The sequence below is a fragment of the Protopterus annectens genome, chromosome 8.part0 (assembly GCF_019279795.1).
Source record: "Protopterus annectens isolate FY-2018-M chromosome 8.part0, PAN1.0, whole genome shotgun sequence".
NCBI classification, from domain to species: domain Eukaryota; kingdom Metazoa; phylum Chordata; order Ceratodontiformes; family Protopteridae; genus Protopterus; species Protopterus annectens.
In genome coordinates, this window is record NC_056741.1 from 816,134,341 (window position 1) to 816,160,477 (window position 26,137).

Here is a 26,137-nt window from a genome sequence, read left to right on the forward strand (position 1 = left end):
AGAAACAGACAACTGGTACCAGAGCCATGGCCTCAAGCTAAATGCCAAAAAGTGTATAGTCATCCCCTTTGGCAAAAACAAAGTGCCCACAAATTACCACATAGGTGGTAATCCATTAAGTACAGAAGAAGTAATTAGGGACCTGGGGACCCAAGTTGATAGCAATCTCTCATTTCACAACCACGTGGCCAAAGTGGTTAGAAAAACATTTTATATAGCCCACCTAATCATGAAGGGATTCACATCTAGATCAGGGGAGGTCATCGAGCCTCTTTACTCATCCCTCATCAGGCCCATAATTGAGTACTATTCCCCTTTTGGGATGTACCTTACCAGACACCTGCAGCAACTGGAAAGACCCCAAAAGTACCTCACCAAGAGGATCAAAGGGCTCAAACAGATGCCATATGCTGCCCGGTTAAAGAAACTCCAGCTCTACTCAGTGGCATACCGCCTGTTCAGAGGCGATCTGTGCCTGGCGTATAAAGCCATGTCCAACCCGGAATTAATGGACATGCTGCACCTCAGAAAATCCAAATCCCATCGAGCTACGCTCGAGAGACTTGAACCTCAGCACTGAAATAAATAGGACATGCTGGAGGGATAGATTCATAACCCAGAGGCTCCCTTCACTCTGGAATAAAATCCCAGTCCAGGTTAGGCAGAGTCCCTCATTGACTCTCTTCAAGAGGAATCTTGATAAGTGGATGGGAGATCGTAGGTTTACCCCGGGTATCACTTCTGTGTCACTGTTAGACAGAGGCACAGTATACTAACCTCGAAAAAGGGCATAGCAAAATAAATTTAAAATGGGTGGCGAAAGCCAAACACATTCTGGCTAGGCTTATAAATGCCCTAGGGCAGATAGCCTAGTATGAACCTATGAACCACCCAGAAGAGCCCCAACTCCAGCCTGGGACCTTAACTTTGTATTGGAAAACTCACTTTGCCTCCTTTTGAGCCAGCTGCAAGTGCAGAGTTAAAATTCCTTTCTTGGAAAACCATTTTCCTTTTAGCAATCACTTCAGCAAGAGGGGTATCTGAATTACAGGCCCTTATGGCATTGGAGCCATTCATCATCTTTCATGCGGACAGGCTGTCCCTCAGGACCAATCCCTCCTTCATGCCCAAAGTAGTATCCATTGTGGCTCTTAATCAATCCATTCATTTGCCAACCTTCTTTTCTAATCCACAGAACAAAGGGGAATGGATACTGCATTCCTTAGATGTCCACAGACAACTTAGATTTTACTTGGAGAGTACTAAACCTCAAAGGAAATCTGAACAACTGCTGATGGCATTTGCTGCAGGAGCAGAGTGGAAGGCTATTTCAAAGCAAACCATTTCTAAATGGATAGGCCATTGCATTTATTTCTGCTATAAGCACCATGGAAAACCTATCCCACAGGGGATCAGACCCCATTCAACCAGGGCTGCATCTATCTCTACAGCCTTTCTCAGAGGTGTCCCTACCAGAGATATTTTAGAAGCTGCTACCTGGAGTTCTGTACATACTTTCACCAAGCATTACCATTTGCCAATTTTCTCTAAATCCAGAGCTGGCTTTGCCACTGCAGTCTTGAAGGGCCTTATAGCTGGTCCTAATGCTATCTAAATTCCTCCTCCCATCCTTAGCTTTGGGCATCTACCCAAATGTGATAACTGCAACAGTGAAACACTAAGAACATAGTACAGTTGTATACACTTACCATAAATGTAGATGTTCGAGTGTTTTCACTGTTGCAGTCTTGGTTACCCTCTCTCCAGCCCCCCTTACCTCTTTTGGCTATACCTCTACGTTCCTTTACTGTGCTTAAAAGCTTTTTGGTGTATTTGCTTTTTTGTTGGAGGTATAACCTTGTATACATCTGTATTTAATTGCTTCCCATTAGTGGGCACCTGACATCTAGAGCAAGAAAAACTGATGTAATGGCATCTGCTGCATGCTTTATACCCCTGACTACCTGACGTCACGGAAGATGAGACTGCAACCGATGCAGGACCCAAGACTTTATCAGGCCGACTGAGGGCTACTGCAAGCAGATAACCCAAATGTGATGACTGCAACGGTGAATACACTCGAACATCTAAATTTATGGTAAATGTACACAACTGTACTTTATCCAGGTTTTTGTCTATTCATGTGCACATAAAAATAGTTCTTACTCATGGCTAAATCTTTGTGCAAAGATATTAATACTTTCAACCAGAAGTTAGGTACTGGCTCTGGACCTGGGGTTTTCCAATTAGAGGTTTTTCTTAACTTTGTTTCAATCTCTTTGGCTGTTACTTCATCCCATTTTTTATCCTGTACCTTTAAACTTTGTATTCTTTCTTTTACTTCTAGCCATTTAGCATCTTTATGTTCCACAGGATCTTCATAAATACCTCTCCAAAATATATCTATTTCTTCTTTTTTGGTGGTCTTTCAATTTCTTTTACCTGGTTTCCCAATTCTCTCTAAAACTTTTTTGGTTCATCAATAAATTGCTTGTTTTGTACTTTTTCTTTATATTTATCTTCGTATCTTCTAAATTTTTCTGCCTGTGTTAAGATTTTTAGTTGATTTGCGATTGTGCATGATAGATCCTGATCTGTTCTAATACTGCACTTTGCTTTTATCACGTCCATCTTTCCAAGTATTTTTGTTGATCTGTTCCCTCTTCTATACTCTTCCAACAGTGACACTTCTTGTCTTAATTGCTTTATAGTTTTCTCTATTCAATACTTCCAAGGTGGTATTTGATTTCTCCCCTTCTTTTCTCTCACTACCTTGTGTTCTTGTGGTCGGACTTTATCAGTTATTAATTTAGCTGCACAGTAATGTATCCTGTTTACTTCTGTTATACTGCATGGATCTCTAGGGGCAGTCCTAATTACTGTGTTCATTTGTTTTGTCAAACTTCTGACTTTTTAGGTTTTATTCACCTTCTGCAGTCTACAGTGGATATAAAAAAATGTACACACCCCTGTTAAAATTCCAGTTTTTTGTGATATAAAAAAATGAGACCACAATAAATCATTTATAAACTTTTCCCACCGTTAGTGTGACCTATAACCTGTACAACTAAATTGGAAAACATCTGTTAGGGGAAAAAATGTAAAAAAATAAAAAAACATACAATAAGCTGGTTGCACAAGTGTGCACACCCTTAAACTAATACTTTAACCAAAAACCTCTTGGTATATTATGTTTCATATAGTTGGGATGGTTACTAGTCCAGTGCAGATAACTATTGGAAGAGGTATCTTTCCTAAAAATGTCCTATTCATAGTGATAAAAGCAAAGGAACTTATAAGTGTAATGGTTGTTCCAGTTGCAGATTTATACATGAAGGTTCTTTCGTTATGTTGCAACATTTAATTTACAATATAGATTTCAAAGAAAGGTATAGTTGTGGCACAATTGGAGTAGTTTATCTTGCCCTGTGCTCAGCCTGCGACTCATTTTATGTAGGCATGACTACAAGGCGGCTGAGAGACAGGATACAAGAACATATAAGAGCTATTAAGAAAAAGGACGAAAATAATGCTCTTTTTAAGCATTCAAGGGTGTGTAGAAATTTTAACAAGTTTTTGTTTACAATCTTTGAGAAAGTTACAATAGATAAAAGAGGGGATAATTGAGACTAGAGAAGTGAGTTGGCAGATAAGATTAGGTGCTGGCATTACCCCTGGGCTGAATGAACATGTTAATATTAAATGTTTTTTAGAAAAACGGAAGTTAAGGGGTTAACTCATTGATTGCTTTTACTTGATTGTTAATTGTTTTGTACTTAAATATAGTGTGCATTGTTGGTTCAAATTTTTCTGATGAAGTGTTTTTAAGAAAGCAGAGATTAAAACATTTTTTACGCTAAACCAGTTTGTGGTTCTTCTGTTGTATTAATGAACTTTTTGGTTCAAATTTTCATTGTTCACTGGCTCCTGAAGTGGTTTTTATTATTAAACTAATACTTTGAAGTACCTTTTGATTTAATTACAGCATTCAGTCTTCTTGGGTAGGAGTCTGTCAGCATGGCACATCTTGACTTGGCAATATTTGCTCACTCTTCCTTGCAAAAGTACTCCAAATCTGTCCGATTGCGAGGGCATCTGTCGTGCACAGCCCTCTTTAGGTCACCCACAGATTTTCTTTTGGATTTAGTTCTGGGCTCTGGCTGTGCTATTCCAAAACTGTAATTTTCTTCTGGTGAAGCCATTCTTTTGTTTATTTGGATGTATGCGTGGGGTCATTGTCTTGTTGAAAGGTGAAATTCCTCTTCATCTTCAGCTTTCTAGCAGATGCCTGAAGGTATTGGGGCAAAAGTGACTGGTTATTGGAACTGTTCATAATTCCCTCCACCTTGACTAAAGCCCCAGTTCTAACTGAAGAAAAGCAACCCCAAAGCAGGATACTGACACCTCCATGCTTCACTGTGGGGTGGTGTTCTTTTGGTGATGCAAAGTGTTGTTTTTGTGCCAAACATACTTTTTGGAATTGTGGCCAAAAAGTTCAGCCTTGGTCTCATCAGACCGTAACACATTTTCCCACATGCTTAGACTTGATGTATTGTTTTGCAATTTTTAGCCTGGCCTGGATGTGTTTTTCTGCGTAAGAAAAGGCTTCTGTCTTGCAGCCCTACCCCATAGTCCAGATATATGGAGAATATGGGAGATTGTTGTCACACGTAGTACACAACCAGTACTTCAGTGTTGCTGCAGGTCTCTTGGCAGCCTCCCTGACCAGTTTTCGTCTTGTCTTTTCATCAGTTTGGGAGGGACGTCCAGTTCTTTGCAGCGTCACTGTGTCCCATATTTTCTCCACTTTTTGATGACTGTTTTCACTGTGTTCCATGGTATATCCAATGCTGTGGAAATTTTTTTGTACCCTTCTCCTGACTGATACCTTTCAACAATGAGATCCCTTTGATGCTTTGTAAGCTCTCTGAACCATGACGTTTGCTGTAGCAGGCAACTGAGTAAATGTCAGGAAAATCCTTCTAGGACAGCTGAACTTTATTTGGGGTTAATTAGAGTCTCTTTAATTGATGGCAGGTGTGTACCCAAGAAGAATGAATGCTGTAATTAAATCAAAATGTGCTTCAGCAAGGTATTAATTTAAGGGTGTGCACACTTATGCAACCAGCTTGTTGTACGTTTTTTTTATTTTTCCCCAACAGATTCATTTGTTTTTCAATTGAATTGTACAGGTTATAGGTCACATAAAAGGTGGGAAAAGTTTTGAAATGATTTTTTGTGGTCTCACTTTTTTATATCACAAAAACCTGGCATTTTAACAGGGGTGTGTACACTTTTTATATCCACTCTATCTATCTATCTATCTATCTATCTATCTATCTATCTATCTATCTATCTCTATTAAATCAAGCAACTCTCCTCTTAGCTCTTTTTCTTCTAAACTGATAGCACACATTTTGTTTTCCATTTCCTGCAGGCATTCTATAGAAAGCTCTATAGCATCTTCCTGTGGCATATTCTCTTCAATTTCATCTTGTACAATCCATTGCTCCTGTCATATGGGAACTCACTGGTCTATCACTCCTCAACATTGACTGGGTCAGTTTCCAGAGTTTCCTGTTCCTTCCCTTACTCTCCAGTTTCACATGGATGTTTATACTGGTTTCCTGTGGAAGGCTCCAAAATATCTTCATTTGGCACCTGACCAATTGCTTCCCATTCCACTGGTTTCCCCTTCATTTGGATGTCCTTTGCTCTATCCTGTTGTGGTACTTTCTGAATTACATTTCACTGAATTCTTCACTTCGCAGGTACTCCATAACCTCAGTTTCTATTTCTTTAACTTCTCCATTACTAATCTCCTTTTCTACTTTTCCTCTGTGTCTTATTTTTTGTATTGTAAAGTTATCCATGTCTGGATTCTTTTTCCTGTATTTTTCTTCAAATATCTTTGGTGCTGCTCTTTTTGTATTGATTAGTTTTGCTTTCTGCTTTGCATAGATATTACACGATATTAAATCTTTTTCTTTCCCATGTCCATATTTTTTCCTCAGATGTCTCCTGATCTTCCTGTTTCTCCTTACTTTGGGGACTCGTTCCATTATGCTGTGATGTAACCTGTGTTAGACCTTCTACACCAAATCCTTCACTTTACAGGCACTCCATAATATCTATTTAATATTTGTTTACTGGGAAAGTCCGACTTGGACCAAAGCTAATTTTCAGTGGAGGCCCAGGGAGAAAAGCTCCAGATGCATGTCTTTGTGACGTGGGAGGAAACTCTCACAAACACAGGGAGGACATACAGACTCCACACAGAAGGCACCCCAGCCAAGAAGTGAACAGGAGAATCTCTTGCTGTGAGGCAGCAACACTACCACTGCACCGTCCAAAATATCTTTGGGGCTGCCTTCTTTATATTGGGCCTTTTGCATGTGCTGTGGTGCACCCACTAAAGTCTATGGTTGCAGTCTATGGTTGCACCTGCATGCACTCTGTTGACATTGCAAAGAGCAAAGTTCAGTGAACGTGGTGGCGTCGGGAAGGGAAAAAAAAGTTAGCAAAGAATCCCGGTTCAGTATCTTGTCTTAAAATAGGTGTAAAACAGGAAGAAAGTGCAGCATGGCATTGAAGGCATCACATGGTTTATAAGGTAAGTGTATGAGTGTAACCGTACACTTTGACCTAACCATATACAAAATGTATTTGGTATCTCGCATTATTCTTGTCATGTTTGCAAACAAATGCTGAATTAGGAAACTGTATTGCAAAGCAGAATTGCACTTGGCAAGGGTATTCTCTGAGCAGAACTGGGATATGCTTTTCAGTCATTGGTTTAGCCTATCAAAGAAATAAAACCTTGTTTCAAACCACAGCAAATGATTTATTTGGGTTTATTAGATTACTTCCCGCAGAAATTTAGGCTACTTCTCCGAGATCATAATTACAGAGTTCTGGAGCCATACTGTTTAAACTTTTGAAGATGTAAGCTCATTCAAACCTTGCAAGAGACTCCCATACCTTCACCCATGATAAGTTCATGTTGCATTTTAACGAAGCACTTCTACTTGGATAGTCATAAAAGTCCAGTCACCACCCATTCTGCATTACTAAATCTAAAAGTAGGGAATCTTTTCCCTCTTGCCTAAACACTATTCAATTTTGCAATTCCATACTCAAAAGTCGTAAATGTGTCTTACTGACAAACAGTTGGTTAAATGATATTTATTTCACTTGGCTGACATTACCTCATTCCTTTTCTTTAAGTGACTGTATTCCAAGCTGTATGTGTTTTCTGTATTGACATAAGTATGCATTAGTTAATGTCAATATCTTCATAGGTTCATAGATTAGTACTAGGCTAACTGCCCTTGTGGGCCATTTTAAGTCTAGCCAGTTGCCCCATGGAAGAATCAAACCCTGTACCTTGTGTTTGTAAGGTAAACACCTTAACTGTTGCACCAACCTCCCACCATCATGTGTCTAGAATATTCTGCTGTTTATCCAGTTTGTCAAAGATCACTTTGTAATTGTAAATGTTCAAATTTCTTGACTGTCGATATTTCTGTGTACTGTGAAAATTTCATTAACTGCTTCCTCTTTTGCACCTGAACAATGTTGTAAATGATATAGTTGCTTTTCCCTTGTGTAACCACTGCCCCCCCCCCCCCCCCCGCACAGCATGCTTATAAGCAAATACTACATTGTAAAAATTCAGTTTGTCGGCAACAGAAGTGAATGCAGAGGAAATATTGTTGACATGTATTCTTGGGTAGTCTTTTACTTACTGTTTGCAAGGCAGGTGTAACTGACAAATAGGACTTGTTTTTATTGTCATTGATATAAGGCTTAAAACCTTCAGTTATTTTGGGCAAAAAGACGATTGTTTTTGTGATCTGTTCTTTGTGTATTCTCTTATCTTTTAAGGAGTCTGAAAGTGAGGAGCTGAAGATGCAAGTGGATCTTGGTTGCAACTTTTATGTCGAGGCCAAGGTGCAAGTATCTTGTGTTCATTTTGTATCATATTCTTCTGTTTTGCTTAAGCATGACACTCATTATAGAAAGAGGAAGATTAACTGAAGCAGTGAGAGAGTATTAACATTTAATTTTTGGCAATTAGTCCACAACAGATTATCTTCTTTACTGATCAGCACTTTCAGGTGTAAAAGAAATACTGATTTTGCAACTTTTTTATTTTGCTCGAGAACTCATCGTATATCACCTTTTCTGTAAAAGTTTTATGTTCCACATCATTTTCCTAGATATTATAGTAGTTTGCAGACTTCCCTTCCTTGTTACAGACCTTGTTTGCAAATTCAGAAGGTTATTGTTTTTGTGGTGATCAGTAATTAGTAGATCTGAAGTTGTTGTTTTCATTTGATCTTTAGCCTATGGGACCCGGATCCAGTACGGATCCGACTCTGCTGCATACTCCAACATTGGATCCAAGCTTCAAGATCCTTCCCTACCCACAATGCCCCCGTCTCCCTCCTCCTCCCAGATCTTGCTTGCCGCTCATTAGAACAGCAGCATGCTTGCTCAGTTCCAAGTTCCATTTAACAGTAAGAAGTTCAATTTTGGTCTTTTCTTATCCTTTCTTCTTCTCATTTGCGGGTAACTTGTCATCTTATCTTTCCTTTACCCTACCCAATCTCTGTGCACTCAGCGTCTGTTAAAAAAAAAAACTTTCCATCTTTCTCCTTTCCTGTCTTGTGGGGAGTGAGGAGGTGTGTGCTCCTGCTGCCATGACCGACCCCCCCCCCCCCAAGCCAGGCTTCAGGAAATGTGCAGAGTGTGGCCATAAACTTACCCCTTCTGATAGCACACTCTGTGCGTTGTCTGCCTGGGTGTATCTCACCTGGACTCCTGCTTGATCTGCATGGGCTTCAACCCCTGTGCTTTGATCGACAGGAGGAACAAGTTGATTCTTAAGGGCCTTCTGCTGTCTGAGGCCTCTACTTCTTCTTCCTCTCTGGCTTTTGAGACTGAACCTCCCACCCAGAAGTCCGGGGATGGGGAGAAGGCCCATTCCAAGGAAAAAGATCAGCCTAGGAAGTAGTCCCCTGACCGCTGTTCCTCAGTCAAGCCCTGGGCCCAGTCCTGGCTGGATCTGACCGGGCGATCTCCTCAGTTCTGGTCGCCTCGCTTTTCACCGGAGTTTTCCCGGGCTCATTCTCCCTTCTCTGCCTCCCCTCAGTACCACTCCAGGCTCGGGTTGTGGTGACCTTTTCTATCTGGCCCTCTCTGAGCCTATCTGAAGCAGCAGTGAACAGGATGATGCAGAAGTTTATTTGGGCCCTGATACAGTTGGGAGTCTTGCCTGCTCTTTCTCCCTCTAGGGATGGGAGCATGCACTCCAGTTTTCTCCCCATTGCTCCTTCGATCTGACCTCCGGTTTTAGAGTCATCGGGTCCAGGTTTTCCTGGTGTCAAGGGATCGGTGCCGGTGGATGCTGTTCATGTTTCACTGTTGCAGTCCTCACATTTGGGTTATTCTGCCAGGGGTAGCCCTCAGTCGGCCCGAATACCAGAGGCTTAGTATTTCTGCGTCGGTTGCTCCAGGACTGACGTCAGGTCATCGGTGGTATAAAATCAGGCAGCCGACGCCATTACATCAGTCTTTCTTGCCGAGGAGCCCGAAGCAGAAGCAGTTCGCACGAGTGCCGATCGGCCTCTACCTGAGTTTTCATTTCCAAATTGAAGTTGAAGCATTCTAAAGCTAAGTACCCCATTGGGGATCCTTTTTTTTTGCTCTAACCGATGTCAGAAAAAGTTAACAATTTTTCTCGCATGTGGAAAGCAAATACCACATCGAGACGTCCATTCTTACTGAGTCACCTGTTTAGGCCCAGACCACGACGTCCCTCGCTGTCGCTTTTGTGCTTTGTTCAACGCCAGAACTATACATTGTCGGGCCCTTATTGTAGCTAGATATTTTCGCTCTCAGTCCTCGAATTCCAATATGGTTTCGGTAAGCCATCTGACCACTGATCTTCCAAAAAAAAAAAACATAAGGATAAAGACAGAGACAGACCACACAGGTCCAAAACAGCCGGCGACACTTCCGTTAAGCTAGTTGTCAGTTCTCCGGTCCTCAGTGAGGCACTTTTGAAGCCCCTGATGCCCGCTTCTGTAGATTCGCAGGCTGCTACCAAGACCCTCTGATATGCCGCGAGACTCTTCTTCGACTAAGGATTTTGCGGATGTCTCTACCTTGGATGGGTCCGAAGCTGCTGAGCAGGCACTGGCTTTTGAGGAAGTACTTCGCACTACTGATACTTGACACAAGCAGACGACTTCTTTCAGGTCTTCAGTTCTTTCTAAAACTACCAAGTTCTTACCAGGGTACGAACTACACCCAAAAAACAGACCACACAAGATCAGGCACCTGCTTCCTTGCCTCAGTCTCAAATGCCAAAAATGGCGGAAAACCTTATTATGCTTATTAGGGGAAGCCAGGCTTCCCCTTCCAAAAGAAAGAGACTTGTCCCCAGTAGTTTTATCTGAACAGGAGTCTGATAACTCTGATGTTTCTGAATATGAAGACATGCAACCCCTCTCTGCTTATGAGGATTCTGATGCAAAGGAATCCATTCCTTCTGCCTCTCCACCCGAAGATTTTTCATTTGGGGAACCCTTCATACTTTAAGGGAGCATTTCCAATGGGAATGTCAAGACTATCCTCAGTCAAAGAAGAGACTTGGGGAATTCTTAGATTTACCACAGCACATACCTTTGGCCATTCCTTTTGTCCTGGATGTTGTGGATGATGTTTTTATGGAATCCAGTTTGACTCCTGACACTCCTCCTCCTGCTCCTAGGAAACCTGTCTGGTACTACAGAGTCCCTGACTCTCATAAATTCCTTTTCAAAAATCCTACTGCTGACCCAGAGGTCCTCTCTCAAGAACCTAAAGGAATTAAAGCAACCTCTGCTAAGAATCCCACCCCCTCAGACAGGGATTCCCAAGCTTTAGACAGATGGGGTAAAAAAAGTATACACCTCTGCTACTCTTGCTATTAGAGCATTAAATTGTCAGTTCCACATGCTGTAATATCAGCAGAATACCATGGAACTCCTCAAACAAAGAATATCTTCCTTTCCTGCTTGTGCAGAAAATAAAGAATTACAAGAGCTTGCGCAAAGTTACTAAGCACACCTTGCAATGTGGCTTTGATACCGTAGAAGCATCTTGTAGGGCAGCAGTCACTGGTTCTGTCCTCCGAAGGTATGCATGGCTTAAGGAACAGACCTTGCCAGACCATGTCAAATCCAAATTCTTGGACGCACCATTGAACAAAGACAATTTGTCTGGCACTAAGGCAGAAGAGGTCTTAAAAAAGAAGGAAGAAAAAGCTAAATCTATGCAGGCAGTTAGACTTTTTACAGGTCCAGCCTCCGAGGTTCAGTAGGCATTCCCCCTCCAAGCAATGGTCCTTTCCTGCCCCCTCCAGGCCAGCTCAGCCCAGACCCAGGGGAAGCAGACCCCCCAGACAGCAGCCCCAGGGAATCCAGAGATCTAAGCAATAGAGTTCCCCTCTTCAAAAACAGGGAGTGCTAAGCCACCCCCTTATGGTAAGAACTCACAGTGACTACACCTCCACCCCTTACCTCTGCCCACCTGCTTGTGCCCCTAGGAGGAAAAATCTCCTTCCAAGCAAGCAACCGGGCCTCTTATTACCAACAACTAATGGGTCCTCAACATAGTGTCCCAGGGATACATATTTTATTTCCACACTCTGCCAACCACAAAAGGGTTCCCAGATCTTCTTCCAAACTAGTGGGCAGAGGCCAAAAATCATGTCCTTTCTCTGCTATCCATGAGGGCAATACATCATGTTCATGCAGACCAGATAGGCCAAAGTTTCTATTCCAGACTCTTCCTGGTACCCAGAAAAGAGAGCACCTGGTGCCCAATCCTATGCTCACCCCTCCAGCAACTTCTTCCTGTGCTTTCCAAGGATGCTTGGTTAGCCACCCTAGACCTAAAAGAGGCCTACCTGCACATCTCAATCAGGGAATCTTGCAGGAAATATCTACGTTTCAGGGCAGGATCTATGCACTTTCAGTTCTCTTCGCTTCCCTTTGGCTTATCCACTGCTTCCAGAGTTTTCACAAAATGCCTGGCTCCAGCCATTGCTATTTGCTGACAAAGAAATATTCAGATTTACCCCCTACGTAGACGATTGCCTAATTCAGGCAGACAATCAGGAAAAGCTGTTACAGCACCTGACATTTGTAAAGGACCTACTGTCCTCCCTGGGGTAAACTATCAATGAAAAGAGATCAAAACTAGTCCCCACACAAAAAATTGTATTCCTGGGAGCAAGCCTGGACACAGCATCCCAGTTGGCATTCCTTACTCCAGAAAAACAAGCCTACCTGACAGGCTGCTTCTCTCAACTATACACCAGAACCCAGTTATCCGCAAGGAAATTCCTGCAAGCTCTAGGGTTCATGGCCTCCTGCATTCTACTCATTCCATATACCAGACTGCATATGAGGAAACTACAATGGTACTTTAAAAAGCCTTTGGTGTCAACACTCTAAAGACCTGAAAACTGTCATACCTGTGATACCTTGTCTAAGGAAAGATTTTCTTTGGTGGGCAGCAATATGCAACCACAAGAAGGACTTCCCTTCTCACAACCCCACACTGCCCAGACGCTCACCACAGACACATCCGACTATGCCTGGGGTGCACACTTGAACGGCAGGTGTATTCAGGGCCATTAGAGCCCAAATCAAATACATCTGCACATCAACCAAAAAGAGATGCTAGCTGTTCAGTATGCCCTGACAGATTTCAGACCCCTGCTCTCCTCGAGGCCTCTACTGATCAGAACAGACAACACCACAGTGATGTGGTATATCAACAAGCAGGGTGGGACTCCCTCTTATCCTCTCCGTAGGCTCGCCATGACCCTTTGGCACATGACCTCAGCTATGCAACTACACCTGCTAGCACAATTCCTGCCAGGCTCCCTAAACTCTCTGGCAGACAACTTAATCAGAAACCTGTTAGACCCACACGAGTGGCAGTTAGACCACAGAACCTTCACCCTTGTATACCAGAAATGGGGCACCCTGAAGGTGGACCTCTTTGCCTCCCACTCCAATCATCAGCTCAGCAAATTCTGCACCAGGGAACCCCACAGCAAGGCCTGGAAAGTGGATGCTCTATCCTTCCAGTGGGTAAACCTCTCGTTCTATGCATTTTCCCCCCTCCACCACTCATTTCAAGGGTACTGCTCAAAATAAGGGAGGAAAAACCGAGGGCAATCCTGATTGTCCCAGACTGGCCACACCAGCACTGGTACTCACTGCTGTGCAGCCTGTCACACCTGCCACCATGGCACCTACCACAGATCCCAACACTCCTGACCCAGCAGAATGGAGAATTCATACATCCCCAATTGCAAACCCTAAGCCTGGCTTATTCCCTGACCTCTCCTCAAGCTGCCAGCCTAAGCAAACAAGTCCTAGGTATTATATGCGAGGCCAAATGCCCCAACACAAAAATCCTGTGCTGACAAATGGAAAAGGTTTTGCACCTGGCTGTAGGCTAAGGGTGCCAGAATGGCACAGCCCTCCCTACCTCTCATCCTGGATTACCTAGCAGACCTACTACACAGTGATCTATCCTTCTCTTCCATTAAAATTCATGCCTCTGCCATCTCTGCTCCTTACAGCACAGAGCCACCTCTCTTCTCATACCCTCTCATCAAACAGTCCCTAAGCGGGGCTAACAACTTAAGGCCACACAGAAGAGCTCCTATCCCAGCTTCAGACCTTAACTTTGTGTTAGAAAAGCCCACCCTTACCCCCCTTTGAACCTGCAGCTTCAGCAGAGTTAAAATTCTTCTCTAGGAAGACAGCCTTGCTTCTGGCCATCACTTCAGCTAGAAGAGTATCAGAGCTACAAGCACTCATGGCTGACAGGGTCTCACCCAGGACTTAACCCATCCTTCATGCCTAAAGTGGTGTCCAGTGTGGCTCTCAACCAATCCATTCATTTGCTCACCTTTTTCCTGCACTCTCTAGATGTGCACAGACAGCTCAGGTTCTATCTGGATAGGACTAAATCTTTTAGAAAAACTGATCAATTGCTAGTGAGCTTCGCAGCAGGGGCAGAGGGCAAGGCCATATACAAGCAAACAATCTCCAAATGGATAGCACACTGCATCCATTTCTGCTACAAACACACAGGAAAAAGCCCCCAAAGGGAGTCGGGAAACATTCCAACAGGGCAATCTCCACCTCTGCAGCTTTTCTCAGAGGGGTCCCCACCAGGGACATCCTGGAGGCTGCAACAGTTCATACCTTCACCAAGCATTACCACCTGCCTGTCTTCTCCAAATCCAGGGCAGGCTTTGCCACCCCAGTCTTGCAGAGCATCCCAGCCAGCCCCCAGCCTTCTTGACTGCCTCCACCCTTTTTCTTCAGTTTTGGGAATCAACCCAAATGTGATGACTGCAACAGTGAAACACGAAGAACATAGTACAGTTGTGTACACTTACTATAAATGTAGATGTTCGAGTGTATTCACTGTTGCAATCCTGGCCCCCCCCCCCCCATCCCTCTTGTCTCTCTCTCTTCCTCTCTCCTTACAGGGGAATTTTTGGTATTTACTTTCTACTTGTGGTGTTTTTCCACCATAACCTAGCTCCCTATTTGGGGGCTCCTGACAGGGCAAGAAAAACTGATGTAATGGCATGGGGTGCCTGATTGTATACCACTGACGACCTGACTTCAGCCCTGGAGTGACAGCAACCTTTGCAGAAATACTAAGCCTCTGGTGTTCGGGCCGACTGAGGGCTACCCCTGACAGGATAACCAAAATGTGATGACTGCAACAGTGAATACACTCTAACATCTACATTTATGGTAAGTATACATAACTATACTTTCCAGGTTCCTCGACATGGACCGTTGCCCTGAGTGGTTTGTCTCTGATGTTTTTGGAGCAGTAGCCTCTGAGTCTGGTCTAGGTGGCTGGCGTCAACTTTGAGGCTTTCAGAGTCTGCCCTTCCTTTCAGAGTTTTGATGTTGGGAGGCTTGGCTGTAGTTCCTCCTTCGATATAGGGGGGGCCCGGCAGATCTGGTCCTGGCCATCCCTGCTTCAGGGATTTGTTTGCCTTTTGCCTTCGATGTGGTGGAGAGGGTTCTCTCAGCTCCTTTGAGACCCTTGACACTGTCATCCTCTGAGTCTGTCCTGGTTCCCTCTTTTTCTGGGCCCAAGTCTGCCATCCTGCCACCACAGGGACAGCCTGTTGCCACTTCACCCCAAGAGGTTCCCCCCAGGAACTGCCTAATGTTTCCAAGTCCTCCCCTGAATTTCCCCCTGAGGAGCCCCCTTGGAAACACACATGCAAAAAGAGGCACTTGGACTACTTGGAGGAAGGGGAGGGTTCTCCCTGGTCACCCCCGGAGGATGTCTCCTTTGGAGACATCATGGAAATCCTGCGTCCTCATGGTGGGTGGTCTACCCATAAGCCCAACCTGGATGAGTCGTTATTCCTAGAGGCATTTGGCACAGGACCCTCTACCTCCTGGGTGTCCCCTCCCACGAATTTCCTTGTGGATCTAATTTCAACTAGGGCATGAAAGGAACCATATATGGTTGAGCCTATCCTGAAGTGCCTGGACAAAATACTCTGCACTCTCTCAGGCAGCATTGGTAAAAAGGATCCGCAGTCGATGCCATGGTGGTTGCAGCAGCTGCCAAGAAAGAGCTCTACGGTCCATCCTTCAGACAGGGAGTCTCTGGCTATGGACCATTTTGGAAAGCGGCTTATGCTTCAGCTGTGTTTGCCCTACATGTGCTGAACTACTTGGCACACGTTATCAGATTTCAGAGAGACCTGGTCAAAGAGGTCGTGGAGTCTGCCCCAGAGTCTGTGTCTGCAGAAGAGAAAAAGGTGTTCTCCTCCTGTATGGCCACCCTTACCTCGATATCAAATACTTCCATGAGGTTCCTATCACATGCTACGGAAGGTGCCTGTAGGGCTGCCGGGACAGGTGTCGCCATCAGTCATCATGCCTGGCTCTGGCTTTGTGCTTTCTCGGAGCCCTTCAAGGCGTTGTTCACGAACACCCCCTATGATGGTTCCTCTCTTTTTGGTAAGACTGTTAGAGACACCTTAGTCCAGTGCAAGAAGGATGGGAAGACTTTGTCCGCCATTGGGATCCACTTCTCCACTCCACAATGATCCTTCTATAGGAATCAGCGTGGGGTGAAAAAGATGTGGTTCTGGAAATCTCAAGGTTCTTTCCATGACACTCAGAATTCGCCTTCCCCCCCCAGAGGCAGAGGGGGGTACGACAGATGGCGTCCCTGGGGCAGAGGGAGGGCTCGAGGAACCAGGGGTCTCTGGATCCTTTCCTGGACAGACGCTCAAACCAGCCCTGAAGGGTTGCCCGACTGCTCGTCTCAGGAGGCAGTTGGGGGGGTGCTCCTGTCTCTGCACCCAACAGCCTGGGAGTCCATCACCGGTGATTGTTGAGTTTTGCAGATATTATCCAAATGAATACTTGATCCCCTTTCTTCATCCCTCAGTCCCTCCCAAACATCTCCTGGGCATTCCACCCACACAACAGGAGGGGGCAGCTGTAGAAATTTCTAGGCTGCTTGAAAAATGAGTCATCCAGTCCGTCCTCCCAGACCAATCCAAATTAGGCATTTATTCCAGGTTATTTTTAGTGCCAAAGAAAACAGGGGACTTGAGACCCATTTAGGATCTTTCTGCCGTGAACCTGTTTGTTGCCAAGACGAAATTCTGGATGGTAACCCTTCAATCCATTGTGCCCTTCCCGCAGATAAACAACTGGATGTGCTCAGTGGATCTCCAAGACGCATACTATCATATCAAGATGAACAGGCGATTTTGGAGGTTCCTCTGCTTCCGGCTAGGAGCCAGTCATTTTCAATTCAGAGTGCTCCCCTTTTGGCTCACCACCACCACCCGGGTGTTCACCAAAGTGATGGTGGGTAGTGGTGGCTCACCTGTGGCTGCAGGGGATGTTCTTCATTCCACATTGCTGCAGTCCTAACTATTGGGTAGTCCGCTGTCCAGTCGGCCCGAATACCAAAGTATATGGCTGACGTCGGTCAGGGCGCATTAGACTGACGTCAGTACGTCAGGGTACTAATGCGCATGACCGACGTCATATCCTCAGTCTTTTTTGCCGCATGGTCCGATGCAGAAGCAATTTTGCGAGTGCAGGTTGGCGTTCTGAAAGTTTCTGAAGTCAGAGTTTCAGACCGAATCAAAGTTGGCTAAGTACCCCGTTGGGGAATATTTTGGTTTTTCTTGCCTCAGTATTTAACCGCATGTCAGAAAAAGTGAATAACTGTATTTCTTGTGGGAAACAGATACCTCATAGGGATTACCATACTTTGTGTATACCTTGTTTAGGGCCTGAGCACGACGTTGTTGGATGCCGCTCTTGTGCTAGATTTAACAAACGCACTAGTAAGAGAAGGTTAGACTGTGCCAGGTTAGGTTTTGGGAAGCGTTGTAATTATAAAATGCCGCCGGAGGCTCCGACGCCCGCCAAAAAGCGCAAGGACAAAGCAGCAAAGCCTAGAGTGGAAGAACCGACAGTCCCAGACGCCGGATCTTTAGAAGGCTCAGTGGAGCCGGAGGTTTTGCCAGGTGTTTCTTTGGAGTCTCAGGAGAGACTTTACTGTTACAGGATGTATCCTCAAGAGGAAGTAGGCCAGGCTGAGGGGCTTCTCAGGTGGCTGTTCTTCCCTCTCTTCCTAAGGTGGTTAGAGCCTCCCTTCTGTTTCCAAGGCTTCTTTGAGAGGCAGGCCAAGTTTAACTTCAGTGGGGTTTCTCCTAGTGCTTCAGGGTCTTTGCCTAAGAAACATATGCTTAAAATGGCAGAGGATTTGATTACTATGATTAGAGGTTCTATGCCCCTCCTGATAAGAGGCCTAGGGTGGAACCTGAGTTTGAGAGTTTTGAGCAATGTTCGGAGGCTTCTGAGTCTTCGGCTGAAGACTTGCAGGAGTTTCCTCCTTATTCTGATTCTGATGTGGATGATTCTACTCCTTCAGCTTCTCCTCCTGAGGATTTTTCATTTTCAGAGACTCTGCATTCCATGAGGGAGCATTTTAAATGGGAAGGTCAAGATTTCTCTGATTCCAGGAAGAGGCTTAGGGAATTCTTGTTTCTACCCCAGCATAGGCCTTTAGCTATAACTCCTGTTCTGAATGTGGTGGAAGATGTTTTTGCAGAGGCTTCCCTCAATCCTGATTCTTTGCCTCCTGCCCCAGTTAAACCGGATAGGTACTATAGGGTGCCTGAAGCTCATAAGTATCTTTTAAGAGTCCTAGGGCAGACCCGAAACTGTCTCTCAGGGGCCTAAAGGTGTGAAGGCCTCTGTTGTTAAAAATCCTGTTCCTCCTGATAAAGAGGCAAGGGCTTTGGATAGATGGGGAAAGAAAGTGTATACTTCTTCCACTTTAGCCATGAGGCGTTGAATTGTCAGTTTCACATGTTAAAATATCAGAATTATCTCCTTTCACAATTGAAATCTAAGGTGGATGCTCTGGCAGAAGGTATTGAGTGTAAAGAGTTGCAGGATTTAGTTCATGTGTCTGAACAGGTGGGTAAACATTCCTTGCAATGTGGTTTTGATGCTGTGCAGGCCTCCTCGAGGGTGGCTGCCACTGGTTCTGTTCTTCGTAGGCATGCCTGGTTGAGAGATCAGAATTTAGCTGAGCATGTTAAAACAAGGATTTTGGATGCTCCTTTGCAGTCTGATGTGTTGTTTGGTTCGCCTGTGGAAGCAGTCTTAAAGAAAATGGAGGACAAGGCTAAGTCTATGCAAACTGTTAAGGATTTTTGCAGGTGCAGCCTCCAAGTTTAGTAGAAATTGGCCTACTAAGGGATGGACTTATCCTGCTTATGATTCCCAGTCTAGGGGTAGGTCTAGACGTGGTAGGGGCAGAGCTCAAGGTTCTTTTAGGCCTAGGACAGGAGTTCCCCTGCTCAGACTTCTGGTGAGGGCAGGGGTCAGTCCTTTCGTAAGCAGACCCAATGACCTGCCTTTTCAGCTGCCAGTACATTCTCGCCTGGCAGCACCTTTGGGAGGAAGGCTGTCTCTTTTCAAAGAAAATTGGGATTTAATTACCCAAGACAGATGGGTTCTGGATATCATTCACCACGGTTACAGGTTTTATTTCCATACCATGCCTCCTTTCAAAGGCATGCCAGACATTCCTCCTCTACAAAGACAAGAGGCTCACAAGCAAATTTCTCTGTTGCTCCACATAGGGGCCATTCAGCCAGTTCCTGTGCCAGAAAGGGGCCTAGGATTTTATTCTCGCCTGTTCCTAGTACCGAAGAAGGGGAACACGTGGAGGCCAATTTTGGATTTATCTATCCTCAACACTTATCTGGACATTCCCAAGTTCAAAATGTTGACGTTACAACAGCTTTTACCTCTGCTGGGCAAGGATCACTGGATGGTAACTTTAGATCTCAAGGAAGCTTACCTTCATGTGCCTGTAAGACTAAGTTGCAGGAAGTATCTGAGTTTTCGAGCTGGAAATTCTCATTATCAGTTCTCTGCATTGCCCTTTGGCTTATCCACTGCGCCCAGAGTATTCACAAAGGTTCTGGCTCCAGTGATAGCTTACTTCAGGCTAAAAGGAATTCAAATCTATCCTTACTTGGACGACTGCCTGATTCTAGCTCAAGAAAAGGAAGACCTTCTACAGCATTTGGATTATGTCATAGCAGTGCTAAGATGCCTAGGGTATTCTGTGAACGAAATAAAGTCCAGTCTAGTACCCTCTCAAGACATGTGCTTTCTGGGTGTGAGACTGAATACAGCAGCCCAGATGGCCTTTTAACCCCGGACAAACAAAAGAATCTTTGCAGTTACTTCCATCAACTATGTCTTCAGTCCGGGCTGACTGCAAGGACAGTCCTTCAAGCCTTAGGGTTCATGGCATCTTGTATTCTGGTGCTTCCCAATGCCAAACTGCATATGAGGAAGCCGCAATGGTATCTCAAAAATGTATGGACACAGCACTGCCAGGATTTGGACACTGTCATTCAAATAATACCTTGCATTCAAAAGGAATTTTTGTGGTGGGCTCAGGAATGTCACCTAAACAAGGGACTCTCTGTGACCCGCTCAGAGGCGAGTCAGATTCTAACGACAGATGCCTCAGACATTGCTTGGGGAGCTCATCTAAATGGAAAGTGGATACAAGACAAGTGGCCTGCCAGACTACAGCATCTACATATCAACATGAAAGAGATGTTAGCAGTCCAGTTTGCATTAATGGCTTTCAAGGAGTTACTTCTTCCAGGGCAGGTGTTGATTCTAACAGACAACACAACTGTCATGTGGTACATCAACAAACAAGGGGAACACATTCTTACCCATTGTGCAGGCAAGCAATGATTTTATGGGAGACTGCGCTCAGCTTGCAACTAACTCTTCAGGCAAGGTTTCTGCCGAGCACAGAACTCCTTAGCAGATGTGTTAAGCAGACAAATCATGGATCCCCACGAGTGGAAACTGGATCTTCATGTATTTCAAAATTGACAGTGTCATGGGGAACTCCAGACATAGATCTGTTCGCTTCTCCACTAAACCACCAGCTGCCAAAGTTTTGCACAAAGAGGTTTCATCACACAGCTTGGAAAGTGGATGCTCTTTCTTTCAGTTGGAAAAATCTTCATGTGTATGCTTTTCCACCTCTGCCTCTTCTCCCAAAGGTGCTTCTAAAGGTCAGACAAGACAAGCCAAGGATGATTTTAATAGCTCCAGATTGGCCTCGCAGCACTGGTACCCATTACTGAGGAGTCTGGTAAGGAAGCCTCCATGGCCTTTACCCTTGATTCCACACCTGTTGTCTCAGAGGGACGGTCACCTGCTCAATGTCAAGCTTCAATCTCTTCATCTAACAGCCTGGCATATTCTGTTTTGAAAGACAGCAGGTCTCAACTTCCTCAACAAGTTTTAAATGTGATTATGGAAGCCAGAAGACCTAGTACAAGGAAAGTGTACGCAGAAAAATGGAAGAGATTTTTATTTTGGAGTGCAGCAAACAATTTGGAGATTTCTGAGCCTAATTTGAGTGTGGCTCTTCGATATCTTACTGAGTTATTGGACAAAGGTTTGTCTTTCTCTTCCATTAAGATTCATGCTGCAGCAATTTCAGCTCACTATGATTGTGACCCACCATTGTTTTCGCATCCTTTGTTCAAGCAATTTCTTAGAGGGGCAAAGAATATAAGACCCCCGTGAGAGCTCCTACTCCTGCTTGGGATCTCAATTTTGTGTTGGAGAAACTTACTCTACAACCTTTTGAGCCTGCGGCTACTGCTGAATTGAAATATTTGTCATGGAAGACTGCTTTTTTGTTGGCCATTACTTCTGCAAGAAGGGTTTCTGAGTTGCAGGCCCTTATGGCGGTAGAGCCTTTTTTTGATTTTTCATAAGGATAGGGTATCTTACGCACTAATCCTTCCTTTATGCCTAAGGTGGTTTCTAGTGTGGCTTTAAACCAAACTATTCATTTGCCTACTTTTTATGCAGATCCCCAAAATAAAGGGGAAAAGATTTTGCACACTTTAGATGTACACAGGCAATTGCGTTATTATTTGAGCAGGACTAAGGATTTTAGGCAGTCTCAGCAGTTGTTTGTTTCTTTTGCTTTGGGTTCAGGGCAAGCCTGTGTCAAAACAAACTATTTCTAGGTGGATTGGGTTTTGCATTGCATTTTGTTATTCCCATCATGGCAAGGAGATTCCAGCTGGAATTAGGCCTCATTCCACTAGGGCTACTGCCACTTCTACAGCATTTCTAAGGGGTGGCCACTAAGGATATTTTGGAGGCAGCTACTTGGAGTTCAGTGCATACTTTCTCTAAGCATTATCACCTTCCTCTCTACTCTAAGTCTAGGGCTGGTTTTGCCACAGCTATTTTGCAAGGCATGTTGTCAGTTCCTGCTTCCTTATGATTTGCCAGCCTCCCTTACCTCTGCTTTGGGATTCTACCCAATAGTTAGGACTGCAGCAATGTGGAATGAAGAACATAGTACAGTTTTGTACCTACCATAAATGTAGATGTTCGAGGATCCACATTGCTGCAGTCCAATTTACCCTCCCTCCTTCCCTCTGTGTTTAAGGGTGGTTGTGTAGGTGAGGTTATATTCTGGTAATTTTGTATATATTGTACATATTTTTGGTGCAGGTATGTTTGGAATTTTTGGTTTTGGCCTTAGCTTTTCAGGGTCTTCTGACATCTGGGGCAAGAAAAGACTGAGGATATGACGTCGGTCATGCGCATTAGTACCCTGACGTACTGACGCCAGTCTAATGCGCCCTGACCGACGCCAGCCATATACTTTGGTATTCGGGCCGACTGGACAGCGGACTACCCAATAGTTAGGACTGCAGCAATGTGGATCCTCGAACATCTACATTTATGGTAGGTACAAAACTGTACTTTTTGCGCCTTCCCCTCCCAGGAAGATTGGCTCCTTTCCACTCCCTCCAGGCATCAACTGTTTCAAGCCAGGGATCTTTTTCTCCAGGCTTCTCATTACCTGGGCATAACCATAAATCTCAACGGGCACCAGTACAGGTTCTCGATTCCATTGGGGCTTGCATAGATGCTGTCCAGTGCAAGGTGTTTCTGTCTCTGAACAGACTTCTGTCACTCTGACATCTTGTCAGTTATATCTTTCAAGCCAAACGTCCCCCGGTAGATTCAGTTCTTTGGGCGTTGGGGTCTATGGCGGCCACGATCACTCTCATTCCAATGGCATGCCTTCATATGAGAGTACTTCAAGTGACTTTAGTCGTTCACTGGTCCTTGCTAGACCTTCCCTTATCCCATCCTGTTCGATTGTCACGTGCTTGCAAGGATTCCCTTCTTTATTGGCTTCAATCCCCGGGTCTTCTTCAGGGCCTTCCATTTGTTCTTCCCTCTCCTGTGATCACTGTGACCACGGATGCCTCCCTGCTCGGGTGGGGGGGTGTTGAATGGGAAGGATTGTCCAAGGCACGTGGTCCCCCATGGAGACCAATCTGCATATCAGTGTCCTGGAGATGAGTGCAGTGCTTCTGGAGTTGCAAGCTGTTCATTACTATCTTCCTCCAGAGACTGTTGACATACAGACTAATACTATGCGAGTAGTCTGGTAGCTCAACAAACTGGGGGCGACCAGGTCTTATCCCCTTTGTCAAAACACCATGAGATTGTGAGGAGTGGGCAGTCTCCACCGGACGTTTTCTGGTGGCAACACACATTCCAGGAAGGTCCAGCATACTAGCGGACAGGCCCAGCAGGTCTTTTCTGATGCCTTACGAGTGGTCTCTGAATCCCTCAGTCACAGAACAGAACTCTCTAAAATGGGGTCAGCCTTGCTGCGATCTCTTCACCTCTCTTCACCTCTCCTTCCAACTCCAAGGTGCAGCGAGTATTTCACTCTGAACCCCGATCCAGGGGAGCCACTGAGAGAGGCCCTAGTTCATGCTTGGCCCTCTAGTCTACTGTATGCTTACCCTCCATGGCCTCTGATATCCAAGTTCATTCAGAAAGCTTGATGGCTGAAGATCTCAGTGATTCTCGTACTCCTTTCTGGCCTCTCCAAGTTTGGTTTCCGTCTCTGTGGTTTTATGCAGTGTGTCCGCCTTGGATGCTAGATCCAGTTCTGGATCTGATTACACATCCCTCAAGGATCCCCAGCCCAACTTAGTCAGCCTGAAGCTCATGGCTTGGCTGCTCCAGTTCCCTTGATAGTTAGGACTCCCAGGCTGTCTTTCCTGTTAAGATTTTGGTAGTGGCTAACAAAGCTTCTACCAGGAAGGTTTATTCGAGTAAATGGAAGTGTTTCTCCATCTGGGCTTCTCAGGATGACCTGGATCCTTTCACTGTGCCAATTCCGGCCAGTTTTTGGTGGATATTTTTAATCAGGGTGCTAGGTTCTCTACGATTTTAAGGTACAATTGGCAGCGATTTCTAATTTTCACATTGATGAGAATTCAGCTTCTTTGGCTTCATCCAAGCTTTGTAATGCCTTTTTGAAAGGTACCTTTCTCCTTAGGCCTCCAGTTAAGGACCCAATACATCCTTGACATCTCACCTTGGTGCTACAGGCTCTGGTTTCTCCCCCCTTTAAACCAGTGTCGACGGTTGAGTTACAGTTTCTGTCTTGGAAGACTGCTTTTTTGGTTGAAATTACCTCAGCCAAGAGGTATTTCATAAAGGTAGTGTCCCTGCGGACTAATCCTTCCTTTCTTCCAAAGGTGGCATAAGAGTCTAATATTAACCAGGTCATCAGTGTGCCAGTTTTCTTTCCAAATTTCCAGAATAAGAGAGAGTACAAATTGTACTTGCTTAATATTCACAGACAGTTGTGTTTCTATTGGCATAGAACAGTCCTTTCGTAAGTCTGATCAGCTTTTTGTTTTCTTTTCTAAACCCTTCTTCGGAAAGACTGTTTGCTCGATGGCTTTCAGAATGCATTTCGTAGGCCTATCGAGCCAGTCGGTTTTCTCCACCAGGGGCATGTCCAGGCGTATTCCACCAGGTCTGTTGCTACTTCTGCAGCTTTTTGGTCTAAGGGTTTCTTTAGATGATATCTGCTCTGCAGCTACTTGGGCGACCTCTCACACATTTATCTCCCATTATAAATTGGATCTTCTTTCCAGGGGCAGGGCATCCTATGCTTCGGAACATCCTTCCGTGAGGACCTCCCAGGGTTTATTGGTAGCTGGGGTCTCTGTCCCACAGGTGGAAGGTCAAATGAAAACAAAAACTTCAGATAAAGAAGTTATGTACTTACCATAACATTCCATCTGAGTTGTTGCTTTTCATTTGTCTTTAACCCCCCCCCCTTCCCCCTGCCTTGTGTGGGCTGTGTAGTGGACCGGATGGAAGAGACATAGCCCCTCTATTCTGGCTAGTCTTTTTCTTGATAGGTTTTGTGGGTAGTACCAGGATTATTGGCATATGGTCTAGGTTGGGATGCTACTGTTCTGGAACAAACTCGAGCTGAGGGGAGGGTGAGAGAGACTCATTATGGGTAGGGGAGGAGCTTGGAGTTTGGATCTGATGCTGGAGTATGCGGCTGAGTCAGATCCTTACTGGATCCGGGTCTCACAGGTTGAAGACAAATGAAAAGTAACAACTCCGATGGAACATTATGGTAAGTACATAAATTATTTTTCCTGTTCAGTCTCTCTTGATGAATCTTTCATTCCTGGCTGATATTGGTGGTATTAAAAGAAATAATGCCACAACCACTTCTTTACACAACCACCAGTTCAAATGCAATTGGTTTCCACTTGCATATAGCAAAAGATGGTATCAGCACCCCTGCATAGGCAGGCTTTATTAATAATGTAGTACATTCTGTTAGAGGCATTTAGATTATCGACAGGTATAGTAAATAGGGCTTATGTTAGCATTGTTATGTCTCATTTTTTAAGGAGACCCTCGTAAGCTTGTAAATATTGTTGTGGTATCTGTGCAAGTACTTATGTCTGACCTGTCTTATAATCTGATGATATTTTCATTCATTCCTCAACTGTTGGGTTCAAATCCTACTCTGATTGGATGCTTTTACCAGCTCATGGAACACTGAAAAACTCAAGCTCCTCCCTTACCTATAATGCTCTGGTCCCCTAACATTCCTCAGATCTTGATTGCCAAGATTTGTGTAAGAATGTGGTCACTGTAAACTCAGGTTGGCTATCTGATTTTTTGTGAGAACTTTTCTTTGGATTTTTCTCCTAATCATTTCTCTCAGATTTATTTCTAATTTTTATAGCACTATCCTACCTTTTTTCTTATTGCACTATTGTGTGTAAATCCATTGCTGGTATCCTTTTTTTGTACTATTGTAGTACTTCTCTTCTTATCATTGGTAACCTCTTCTTCATTTTTTCTTGTTTAAAAAAAAAAAAAAAAATGAATTCCCTTTTTAATAGTGGATTGGTACTTGCTTGATTAGTTGTTTACGATGTCTTAGCAGAAACCATCAGATTTTAAGAAATGTACAGCCTGTGGCCACAAGATACCCCTGTCTGATGTGTAGTCTAAATGTGTCTATTGACTAGGCCCTGCGCATTTGGACTTAAGTTGTGGCATATTCAATAATAGCCTCACATCAGGCTTTGTGCCCACTGAATGGCGCA

General features: G+C 44.5%; 1 protein-coding gene across 1 annotated transcript in view; it reads left to right on the forward strand.

Annotated features, from left to right (window-relative positions):
* Positions 1-26,137, forward strand: part of UXT (ubiquitously expressed prefoldin like chaperone) — a 576,931-nt gene that overhangs the window by 161,924 nt on the left and 388,870 nt on the right. The window contains exon 4 of the mRNA XM_044080282.1: positions 7,888-7,955. Within this exon, the coding sequence (XP_043936217.1) occupies positions 7,888-7,955 (68 nt within the window). The remainder of the gene's footprint in view (positions 1-7,887; positions 7,956-26,137) is intronic.